This window comes from Punica granatum, chromosome 4 (assembly GCF_007655135.1).
Source record: "Punica granatum isolate Tunisia-2019 chromosome 4, ASM765513v2, whole genome shotgun sequence".
In the NCBI taxonomy this organism is placed as follows: domain Eukaryota; kingdom Viridiplantae; phylum Streptophyta; class Magnoliopsida; order Myrtales; family Lythraceae; genus Punica; species Punica granatum.
The window spans coordinates 17,827,923-17,840,263 of NC_045130.1; the positions used below are offsets into that span (position 1 = coordinate 17,827,923).

A 12,341-nucleotide genomic window follows, 5' to 3' on the forward strand; every position below is an offset into this window, starting at 1 on the left:
TCACAAGGAAATAAAGCCTCGAATGAGAAACCATGCCATCGATCAATTCCCAACATGAGACTAAAAACTTTTGAAGATTTGTATGCTGCTGTTCATTCAGGAGAAGTAATAAATAAATAAATAATGGAGATTGCGTGCTACCGAGTGCCTCAAATTGTTGGATGAAATGTTTCCAGCGAGGAGGAGGCCGCATCAAAGATAGAAGATGATGAGAAGCGGAAGAAAGAATCTATAAATACATTATATATATATGAAGAATATATATACATACCAGTTTTCGATCCCGTGCTATACACGGGTTATTCTATATAACCAATTAGATTGAAATTTTTAAGATAATATTAAATAGATAACTCATTGAAAATTCATATATTTCAAATTAAATAAATCATTTAAGAAAAAAATTAAATAAAAAAAGACCCTATCTAATGAGAAAATTAGTATAGTTGTAGATGAAACTATGATAATATTATTAAGAGATTATTCGAATATTCTCTGATTCAGATATTATCTTATCAAAATATGATCTGATATTTAGCTCTATGTGGGAAGTACAAAGAGAAATCAATCAACAAACAGAAATTAATATTAAAATATTATTAAGCAAATGAAAGTGGACTGCTTAAAGTATATTTTTGCTATTCGAAATCCTTGTAATAGGAAATTGTAAAATTTTTGCTTTAAAAAAAATCATAAGAATATCGACAGATAGAATCCTTTTGGCCAAATCGACAAATTGAAATGATAGTAAATTCTTATAACAGTAGATTTTTTTTTTTTGCTGGATAACAATGTTCACCAATAGCAACAGTTAAATCAAACAAAAACATACTTAGATATCGTGCATACATAGATAATGCAAATAAATCTCAAATTCATACAATTTGTAAGCATTGAGAATATAAAATGAAAAGTTAAATATATAGTATTAGAAACAGAGAAGCAAATAGAGAAATAAGACTTATTATCAAGAGAAACTTCAGAAAAAGAGGAAGTACATCTATGACACCACACTCTTCAAATTTATATAGTATGTTTTTGTTTTAATTCTCTTTAATACTATTTATTGAATTTTACTTAGTAGGAATCAAAAAACGTAATTGAAAATTCTTAATTTATGAAATAAGAAACATTTTTTTTATTGTAAGAGTCTTTAAATTGTAATTGTAAGAGAACAGTGATTTTTCAGGATTACATTTAGTTGTGATAAATAATTTTTCAACTACACATGACTTCTCATTTCAATCTTTGAAAAACAAAAAAGAAATAATGAAAGCTTCGTTATTTAGTTAGCATAGAAAATTGAATTTGATGAGTAAATAAAGAAAAAGTGAGACGAATTTAGTAGTCAATGGTAAAAAGCTTTGTACTATTCGTAGTTTTACTTTAAATTAATTTAATGATTTAATCCTATTTAGTAAGGTGAGATTCAAGTTAATTAATTTATTCATAAATATATATTTATATATATATATATATATATATAGCAGATGAACATATTTGTTTTTAATAAAAATTTCATTGATGTGAATTAATTATATGTAATTGAAAGCTTCGTTATTTAGTTAGCATAGAAAATTGAATTTGATGAGTAAATAAAGAATAAGTAAGAGACGAATTTAGTAGTCAATGGTAAAAAGTAGGGGTGTGCACAGATACGAAGTATATTCGGAACCGGTCGGAATCTACCCGTTATGGTAGGGTCCGGGTAGTTCGTGTTGAAAATAGGATATGGTTCGGGTATTAAAATAAGGAACCGGTAAAAATAGGTTTTGGTTCCGATTCCTGCATATAAGGTACTTAGAACCGGAACCGGAATCGAAATTGACACCTGGATTCGATAATAAATTTCCTTAGTTATAATCAGATATATTTCTTCCTTTTACTTTACCCTCTTCTCCTCTTTATCTGTCTGTTTGTCTCTCTCTCGATGGAAGCTTTGCATTCCTTATCGTTGGTAACTTTGGTTCGACAACCTCGGTGTATCCTCTGCGAGGCCTGATCGTATTACGGATGTTTAGTTTTGTGGATTGATGAAATATATTACTCTTTGTTATAGATGTATTGTGAATTAATTTAAATCTATGTTGACATTATATTTTGCGTGATTATTGATCATGGACGAGACATTTTTTATTTTATTTAGCGAGACAAGAAAATTTACAGATTCCAACAGGATACCCGAAACCTATGATATAATACAGGCTCCGAGTAGGTTCCGGTTCCATGACTCAACATGGTAGGGTCTAGTTCACTTTTTATTGGAACATATTCCTCACAGGGTATGGTCATTGCATCGTAAAAAAAACAGGGTACTCGGACCTGAATACCCCTAGTAAAAAGCGTTGTACTATTTTATAGTTTAATTTAAATTAATTTAATGATTTAATTCTATTTAATAAGGGAGAGTCAAGTTAATTAATTTATTCATATATATATATATATATATATATATAGAGCAGATGAACATATTTGTTTTTTGATAAAAATTTCATTGATGTGAATTAATTATATATGTATTTACAATTATGCCCTTATTTGTTGCCTGGTATTCAACTTTGCATATATACTAGGGCAAAATGCCCGCGTGATGCCACGAGATCGAAACTTTTTTTTATCAATAAGATCGTAATTATAATTTATGCGATATTGAATATAAACAATAACATCAATACATAGTAATAGAATGAACTATTAATTTTCAGACTCCTTACAAGTTATATTAACTTATATAGTCAACGTGAAGTAAAAGTTAATATATTTTTATGCTTACTCCAAATTTTACATTTATAATAGTTACAAACTCATTTTTTTTATGTCATTTAACTGCTTGGATTACTGATATTCATTAGGATAATGAAATATAGAAAATAATTTACCTTATATCTTACAAAAAGAAAATCATTATGATAGGTTATGACTTATTACATTGACAGAAGAATGTTTAAAAATTATATGAAGTATAATATATTAAAACAAAAAGCCTAAACGTCAATGAGAAAAAAAAGTGTTTTGTAATTTTATTTATTTATTTAACTTATTTTTTTATGAAAGACACATTCTTTTTTCTTTTTTTTTATGTGTACCCTAATAAGAATGATGCACTTTCACTCTTCTAGAATAATAAATGACAAAAAAAAATTGGTCACCAATTTAAAAAGATATATGTTATTTTAAAGTCCTTTCACGAACCTTTTCTTGGAAGGATTTAGAACTGCAAGTGAATAAATTAGAAATGTGTGAACCAATTGAGCTTGGTTCAAGTAATTGCAGCACTTGTTTTTTGTAAGCAACGCAAACTCGAGTCATGTGTGTGGAGAAAATTTGTGAAAATGTGAATATCTTACCACTTAATAGGCTAATTAAACTCGAGTGATATTAATCAGAACTTATTGGACTTTCGAATATTATAATATAAACTCAGAAAAAAATGATAGAAAATGTTAGCAAACAAATAATTTTATTTGTTGAGTCAAATTTGAGTATTGTGTGTGGAAAAAATTCATGATTGAGGGAGTTTTATCATTTAGTGGACCGACTCGACTCGAGTCGAACTTGATTCATCATAACCGATTGGACTTTCGGATATAAGATATAAAATAAAAAACTCGAAAGAAATATAGAAATGTAAATAAATAAAAATAAAAATATTTTAATAATAAAAAGATTAGAAAAAAGCATATTTTTGAACCAAGTTCACTACTCTCCCTCCCATTGCTATGGACCAATTTTTATTGTTTACTATAATATATGTATATATATATATATATAAATAGATAGATATATACGTGTATAAGCTAGAAGAGTATTCGGAAGAATTTTCATTTACTTGATATATGACACTTTAAAATAGGGTCAATTACCGGAGAAATCATACTAATTTTTTTTTCACTTTTGTCACAAGTTTTTTTGGCAACTAAAAAATAATGAACTATCATTTTTTTCGTAAAATCAGTCATACATCAACAGTTCTGTTAATTTTGCTGACTCGACAAAACTTTAACTACTCGTAATTATTGTGGGATCCACATTTTAAATAAATAAATAAATAAATAATTAATTAAATTAAAAAACTCCCCACCATCCGTATACTCTACATCGCTTTCCTTGTTTCTCCTTTTTTTTTTTTCAATTTTAAATTTGGAATATAATTTTGTATTAAGAAATGTTACTTTTGCAGGGAAAAAGTAATGGTAGGATCAAACGGAGCAAAACGTGTAACGTCCGTGAAGAAGTTGAAAAAAAGAAAAAAGAAAGAGGTTATTTGGCTACATTAATGCTGTATTTGATTTCAAAGTAAAATTTTAAAATTAGATTTTAATTTTGAAAAGAGTGGTATAAATGTGATTCACCTTTTGACTTTGCATGAATTATTTTGTTTTGGAAAAAGAGTGGTATAAAATGGGACCCACCATTTAACTTTGTATAAATTATTTTGTTATGTTGTGAATAGAATTAAGTTAAAGTAGAATTTTAAAATGCCACGAAACCAAACAAGCCATGAAAAAGTAATTAAAGATTGAGGACAAATTAACGACAACAATTAGCGGCAAGAGGCTGGGCCGAGATTGGGCCCTCACGTAAGTTGTCATTCGACCCATAACAGCTGCAGTCAGTCAGTCAGTCGTCCCTCTTCATTCACTCACCCTCCTCTAGCAGGTTGCAGCTTCAGCGTATGTATGTACTTCCAACTTGGTGAAGAAGACGAGATGGTGGCATGGCAGCCTTCGTAATTCGGAGCTTCAGTTCGGCCCTTGGATCTTCTCCATTCGAGTTCTAGGTACGGGTTTTCTGGCATGTGCCTCGATTAATTCAGCTGATCATATTCGTCGTGTTGCAATTTGCTTCGCCTAGGACTATGAGTCGTTTCAATGCTTGCTTTCCTCGCCGGAAGGAAGGGTGCTCGTTTTCAATTGGTGGGTATGTCGTTCCCACGCCAGTTATCGCCTTAAAGCCAAAATTTTGGCTTTGTTATAGCTTCTATTGAGTTGATACTACCCGCTCGTCTTCCCTCACTGATTGATTGCTCAAACTTCAATCCTGGCCGTCCTGGTGAACTGCATTCAGCATCAATGTAGAAGCTTCGTGATTTCCAGTGACTAATTTCTTCTAGACCAAATATTTCATGATTCAGTGTTCTTGGTTTTAAGCTGAATATCGCCAATGCGTTCTGTAACAAACTTGTCTTGAGCTGAATGCAAGTCTTATGCGAAATGTTGTTTCCCGCAGGCACTTGAATGCTGGGACACAACATACGAGATAATCCAGACCTGCCTTCTACTTTGTTGGATGTTCGGTCTGGGGTTGGAGCACTGAGATAGAAGGGGGCAGTGTTTGGGGCTGGACGTGATGGATCTCACATGGTTGAGTGCGATCATTGTTGGGGCAGGATGCCTTGCTCTAGGATATTATATCGGTGAACGCCACCCCTCTTTCATCTTTTTCCCGGCTAGAGTAGCTAAAGAGTCATCTGCCTCCAATTCCGGCAAGAAGAACAAGCCCAAAGAACCCCTTGAAATAGAAAAGTTGGCGGAAATCATGGAAGATTTTAAAATGGTACCTCTAGATCTCTTGTAATGCTGTGTATCTTTATGCAGCAGATCATGATTATGGTGAAAACCGGAACATCTTTCACTTTTTTACCTATAGCTATTGTTGATCTCTTCCCCCTTTGCAGGTTTTGGTCGTCAGAAATGACCTAAAGATGGGCAAAGGGAAGATTGCTGCTCAATGCAGGTATTTGTCAGTGTCCATTTTTTTCCTTAAAACTGTCCAGCTCTATGTTGCATATGTTGCGATAGAGATGTAAAACCTAGATTAGTCAAGATGTCTATCATAAATCAGAAAATAATCCTTTTTGGTTATATTTGGTCATTGGGATAAGAGATCGGATAGGATTTTGAAAATCCTCATCTTGTATTTGGACAGTCATGCAACTCTGGGCCTCTATAAGAAACTGCTTCATCGAGCTCCAAGAGCACTGAACAGGTAAAGCCACATCCTTCCCAGTTTAGTCTGTTATGTTCTGTTACATGACCTGATAAATTTTCATCAAACACAGGTGGGAAATGTCTGCGCAGCCTAAGGTGGTCGTGAAAATTGAAAGTGAAGAGGACATGCTTGTTTTACAGGTGAGCACTAGAATGTAACTTCTTCATTTGCCCCATTTGCTAGTGCATATGATATCACTGTTCTTCTCTAGCATTATTATGTGACTAAACTTGTCTTTTTTTTTGCCCCTTTTATCTTGGTTCAATTGCTGCATCCATCTTACAAACTGCGAATTCTGAGAGTTAAATTAATCAATTCAATTGCTTTTGCTTGCTCTGCTGTTGTCCCGGATCGAAGATTTATCACAGATAAATCTGAGCCAAATTCCAGTCTGGATTTCCCTTTTTATTGGTGAAAGACATCTTTCCGTAAATAATTCAACCGTTCTTTATGGCTGTATGTTCCCTAAAAATTTCGCTATGCCTTGTTGTTTGCTGTCTTTTGCTATATATCTATATATATATTGTTTGTCTTTAGCCATGGTTCTCTAACTTTGGCAGGAAAGAGCAAAATCACTCAAACTGCCAACCCACATTACAATTGATGCTGGGAGAACGCAGATTGCACCAAGTGAGTTGGAAATTTAAATTCCCCAGTTGCAAAAGAATGTATTTATTAGATTCCATAGGCATATAAATTTTCATAAAAACCAGTACTTTTTTTGTAGAAAAATTTAGGTACTCGTGTTTCTGCTTCGCGATGCACTATTTGGATGATGGGTGTAATTTGACTCCGGCACATGTTTGATTTTATTTATTTATTTTTGTGAAACAGATTCAAGGACGGTGATGGCTATTCTTGGTAACATCTCTGTTCTCATGCCGTTAACCTATAATTCTTTTCCCCTTTTTTGTGGTTTATCTCAATGCTTGGGATGACCTCAAGAGGATGCATCTCGACTCTTGAGCATTTCCGTTATCTGTGCAGGACCTGTTGAAGTTGTTGACAATGTGACCGGTGGACTAAAGCTCCTGTAGTGGAGCATTTACAAGCACGACTGAGAATTCGCAGAAGAGGCTGTATCTTTTTTAGTGACTAATAGAATCTGCATCTTCTATTCCTAGGAAGATCAGATGCTAGATAATGACGAAATTCCATTTTTTATGGGCCTCTTTTATTTACATCAAAGTTCTGGAGAGTCCTTTCAATGTTACTACTAATTGATACATGCCCTTGTTTACAAGGGGACATGGCGTTATTGGAAAACCTCGCGTACTTGGTTTTTTGGCTCCCTGAAGAAAATCTCATTTTGTGTTTCCCAGTTCCACATTTGCTATGGAAGAATGATTGTCTGAGCAATTGGTTTGGACTCCTTATGCCGTACACTTAAATAGTAACAAAGACGAAGTCACGTCTATGTGATCATAAAGCCTTCAGACAGTCTGTTCTATCTGCAATTTTAAGGGTCTCATTGCATTGCGTATGCCACCTATCCATGCATGTATCAACGGAATGTAATTCTTAATTTCTTCAGTCATATAGCCCACCAATACAGTACAGGGACAGCTAAAAACCCAAAGAGAACTTAAAAAAGCTTTTGTATTCACAGCCATCATAACATCCTCTCGTCCACTTGCAACACATTCAACAAGTTTGTAGAGACCTAGCAGGAGCCCCCATGACCATAATAAGATTTAGGTACTGAGTAAATGTCCCCACACGCCTGAGTGAATCACAGGATCAGGCCTTTAGCTGGAGGAGGCTTGGGAGATTGCTCCCTCGCACTGCCTGCAGCTTTCGGGGACTCCCCACCATGAATCTGCTCATAACCTTCAGCCTTTCTTTCTTGTTCTTCCTCGGCCAAGACCTTGTCTTTCGTCTTCTGCCCCACTTCTCCGGCTGCCTTGGTGACCCTGCTGAAAGCGCCAGTGACCCATGAGGCCCCAGTGAGCACATACCGGTTCTTCATTATTGCGGATCCAGCACTGCTTACACTCTGCTCAGCAGCTGCAAATGCAGTCTTGGTCTTCTCAGACACCTGGAACTTTTGGTCCATTTCCTTCACTTTATCATTCACCAACGTTGTGCCTGCACTGATTTTATCACTTAGACCAATCTTCTGGTCCAGGGATGCCACTTTGGCTGCGGCGGTAGACGTGAACTGGTGCTTCTCATCAAAGGTCTTAGCTTTGCCCACCGCATCTTTGCCCAATATGAACCCTTTTGCTAACATGGTGGTGACAACATCCTCTGCCTTTTGTACAGCAGATCCAGGACTGCCCGTATCTCTCATCTCTGTTCCCTGTGAAGAATTAGACCTTGTTCGCCTCACATATAATAACAATGGAGAACCTTTTTGCATTAATTAAATTCAATAATCGTGGAGAATATAGAGAAAAGCTGACTATCATGCATGAAATATTACTGGCACGGTGGCAGCAGATTGCAGCTTGTAATCTGGAGCAAGTGCTATTGTCACAGATTGATCAACTATTGTTGCTCCCTGCAAAAGGCAGACAATTTAACTTATATTATATGATCGAGGACATGCTCCATGCAGGAACAAACTGCTATTCATCAAACAACAAACTGAAGCACCAATGCATGGCTCTTAGGGCTCGTGGGGTACAATGAAATAAAGCTCTAAACACCAGAGACTGATATTACAGAGTAACTTGATTGCAATGTTGTTCACACGGCAATGTAAGTATAAGATTTGGACAAATCTGTTTCAAGGAGAATTGTGTTGCCTGAACCAACAAGGGCAGCCAAAAAAGGTGATAAAGATAAGACCAACATGTGATTCAAAGTTCTCTCAATTATCCTCCTTATTACTGGCACACAACTATTGCCAAAGAATTTACACGCGTCTCACAGGGTAATCTTCTATAGATTCAAAAAAGCAGTTCTGGCATGAATGGCATTATCTAACCAAATTGAAAGGTAAAATGCACTGCTGCTATCACAAGATAAGTTGGCAAAGATAATCTAGAGCAAACCCACTTATGTCAGAGTAATAATGTAGAACGAACTCCAGAGCTTCTGAAATGCTCGCTCATAAATAAATTGCAGTTATTTTCTGTCGACTTCTGAAGAGAGTACACACAAGGAACTAGAAATTGTGAGGGACAGAAAAATACTGATAGTAGAACAGCAGTCTCAGCGCCTTGAGGATTCCTGAAGGTAACGTATGCAACTTGGGACCGTTCATTGTCACTGTAACACAAATAGTTCCAATAAATTCTCCATCAATAACCCAAATGCATGAAAAAATTCACGAGAAATATGTGGGCACCGGAACCCAACAATTGAAATGAAGTAAGAGTGGCAGATGCAAATCAAATAGCATCATAACAAACCTTAGCATCTCAACATGTTCGATTTCACCAGAAAAGGAGAAGAACTCCTTGAGATCCTGTTCTGATGCACCTAAGGAGAGATTGGTGATTCTCACTGTTCGTATTTGGACCTGGAGTCACAAGTGGGAAAAGCAAAGGGAAAAGAAGGCTATTAGAGAAAGAGGCAATGAATACCAACTGCTTTAATATGCAGCCAGATTGCCAGGCTGATCAAAGGGAATAATAATAATAATAATGACGAACTCAAGCCTCGCCCGTGAATAAGTGGTTAACTGAGAGGTCCAAAGTATCCCTAATAACTTAACCCCAATAAAACCCCACACCCATTTTACATGATCCTCCCAACCGCCATCTCGGGAGTCATAGAAGAATTTCCAATTTTGGTTTTCACTGTCTTTCGGGGGCCCTCAAATGGAACCATGTTGTTAAGCAAAGGTGTCGATCATAGGATCAGAGTAGACAAGCAATCGATCATCTCAAGCACCTAATATCGGTCACAACAACAGTAAGATAGCAGGTCGAAAGGTCCCATGAGCGGGACTGGTTGGGGTATAAGTACGACAGTTTCCCCGACCGGAAACTATTGCCGGCAAGTTAGAAAACTGAAGCTTCAGCATGAGCAAAAAACCACCGACGGGAAATGGATCATGTCCCACTGGCTAACCGACCGTCTAATCAAAGACTAGCTACCAGAAAAGCATCACAGTGTGCGTGCCCCCATCACAGTCAGACTGAATAGGGATTGGGGGTTTCAGCTCAACAGAAACTAAACCGCTGCTTCACTTGGACTAGCCGATCCGATCCGATCCAAATGAATTTCTACAGTGGAGTCTAGAACAGTTAATCGCAGGCGAAGAAGAAGAAAGGAAGACACATGCCACGGATCGAACGCGAAAGGCACCAACCGGGAAGAGTGGACTCACCGACATGGCGTCAGGTTCTGATCTTATCAGACGAGAGCTTAGCTTGTACCGAGAGAGAGAGAGAGAGAAGGCAAAATAGAGGAAGAGGAGGTTTCGTTGGTTCAGGGAGGGTTTGAGAAACGATATTAGCTTAGGATGGCACGACGACGCCCATCCTATGCCGTACCCGTTAAGGTATGTTAATGGATTATTGCATTAACAGATATTCTATGTTAACCTCGTTTTTTTACCTAAGATTTACCAACAATGTTATTTTTATTTCACCAATTATCCCATAAGACTAGATGATAATATCAAATTAGTAACGCTGGATACTTCAGACAAAAAATCGACGTTGAGATAAATATAAGAATATAAGAATATAATAATATCTGTCAACGTTAATCTATATAATGCATTATAATCTATGTTAATTATTAATGGTACCTATCAGGAATTCCCTTTTTCTTTTTTCAATGATAAGCAAAAATTCCGTTTTTAGCCCGTTAATATATTTGATTTGATAAATAATTTTTTACGAATTTATCACTTTATATTTTATTTTATTTATACAAAATAGGGGGAAAATTACTTCAAAAGCACGAATTTTAACCTTTTCATCTCCAAATCTAACATGGACTATCTCTTTTCAAAGGAAATACATCAACTTTGAATTTCGTTATATATTTAACATTGTCAGACGAATTTTGATGAAATGACCTAATTGATGTACCACAAAGAACCTGCTTAATGTATATTGCAGCATAAATGACCCAACTTATTTAGTGGAGGATGTAATTGATGTAATTTCCTTCAACTGAAGATGTAATTTTATTCAGTGGAGGATGTAATTGATATAAAATGATCTATTTGATGTAAATTGGAAAAGTAGGGGATCAAATTGATGCAAATCGACAAACTCAAGGACCAAATTGATGCAAAAAATAAGTCAATGACAGACGTAACCTGCGAAAGTCGGAGATCAAATTGCCTATTTACTCTATATATACATATGCTAGAGAGCGGCCGCATTACGCGCGATGTTGATTGTAAAACCCTATTGGCCCTAAAATTATGTTGTTGTCTAGATTAATTTTCATTTTTCGATTTTATTTTCAAAATATAAATTATTGTTTAATTCAATATACTAATTTTGTACGAATTAGAATCGTGCTATGTCTACACGCAAATTTTAAGATACTTGATTTTAAAGCAAAAATAAGCAAATAAATATAACTAACTTTAGATCTTATGGTCATTATTCTAGAAGCTTAAAAAAAAAGTGGAAGAGAAGATGTAGAATAAGAAAATCAGTGCGGTAGAAATATGATATGATAGAATTATCAAAATAACTTAAAAATTTAATGGTTATACTTAAATAAAAATAAAATGATTTTTAAAAAAATTTAAGCATTATAGCTAATCTTATAAAAGCTTACTTAAGTAAAACTCTCTTCCAAATGGCTAATTTATTTTGTTTAAAGTGTTCAAATGTATAAAATTTAATATATGGAATATGACTTATAATACAGGCGTACAAAGTAATAATAATGTGAAAAAGTTTTGATAGACTAATGTTCTCACTCTTTCATAAAATAAAACTAATGATCTTATCTAAAAGTATTTTAATTGTAGATTAATTTTTCTTAGAAATTAAAATATTTCAATCACTTATTATCATATCATCAACAAGTAAATATATTAATCATTTTATATTAAAAAAATAAATAATCAATTATACTTATATAAAATCAAAATTTTAAGTAATTTTAAGCATTATAGCTAATCTTATAAAAACTTAATTAAGTAAAAACTTTCTTCTAAATGACCGCATCACTTTTGTACGGAGTGCTTAAATGTATAAAACTTAATATATGAAATATTAGTTATAATAAAGGCGCATATTACAACATTCCTTTGTTTAATCTTATTAGTGAAACCTTTTTTTTTTTCCTTTTAGTTTAATGGTAGCTCTATTTCTTATTGCTTTTGCCAGTACTTCCCGCTTTCTCCCTTCCCTGAAGGGTTTGTCATTACAGCACAAACCCCATCGAGGAAAAGATAAAGAAGCAACTGGAGCGAAGAAGGA

At 34.5% G+C, this 12,341-nt stretch overlaps 2 protein-coding genes across 5 annotated transcripts; one reads left to right on the plus strand and one right to left on the minus strand.

Annotated features, from left to right (window-relative positions):
* Window positions 1–4,623: 4,623 nt before the first annotated feature.
* LOC116204733 (peptidyl-tRNA hydrolase 2, mitochondrial) lies at window positions 4,624–7,312 on the plus strand. 2 transcript variants are annotated; one of them, XM_031536987.1, is made up of 8 exons: window positions 4,624–4,780; window positions 5,230–5,556; window positions 5,678–5,736; window positions 5,929–5,988; window positions 6,062–6,131; window positions 6,552–6,621; window positions 6,826–6,852; window positions 6,979–7,312. In XM_031536987.1, the coding sequence occupies exons 2-8, from the start codon at window positions 5,350–5,352 to the stop codon at window positions 7,026–7,028; spliced, it is 543 nt and encodes a 180-aa protein (XP_031392847.1). In that variant the 5' UTR covers window positions 4,624–4,780; window positions 5,230–5,349; the 3' UTR covers window positions 7,029–7,312. The 2 variants fall into 2 exon arrangements, with proteins under 2 accessions (XP_031392847.1, XP_031392848.1); XM_031536988.1 differs by lacking the exon at window positions 4,624–4,780 and adding an exon at window positions 4,792–4,916.
* A 179-nt stretch (window positions 7,313–7,491) lies between these two features.
* Window positions 7,492–10,439, minus strand: LOC116204732 (binding partner of ACD11 1-like). 3 transcript variants are annotated; one of them, XM_031536985.1, is made up of 5 exons: window positions 10,256–10,439; window positions 9,351–9,460; window positions 9,132–9,207; window positions 8,417–8,494; window positions 7,492–8,293 (listed from the first exon to the last, which is right to left on the minus strand). In XM_031536985.1, exons 1-5 carry the CDS (start codon window positions 10,277–10,279, stop codon window positions 7,724–7,726), a joined length of 858 nt encoding a protein of 285 aa, XP_031392845.1. In that variant the 5' UTR covers window positions 10,280–10,439; the 3' UTR covers window positions 7,492–7,723. The 3 variants fall into 3 exon arrangements, with proteins under 3 accessions (XP_031392845.1, XP_031392844.1, XP_031392846.1); XM_031536984.1 differs by having other exon boundaries at window positions 10,229–10,439; XM_031536986.1 differs by having other exon boundaries at window positions 10,274–10,438.
* Between the last annotated feature and the right edge of the window lie 1,902 nt (window positions 10,440–12,341).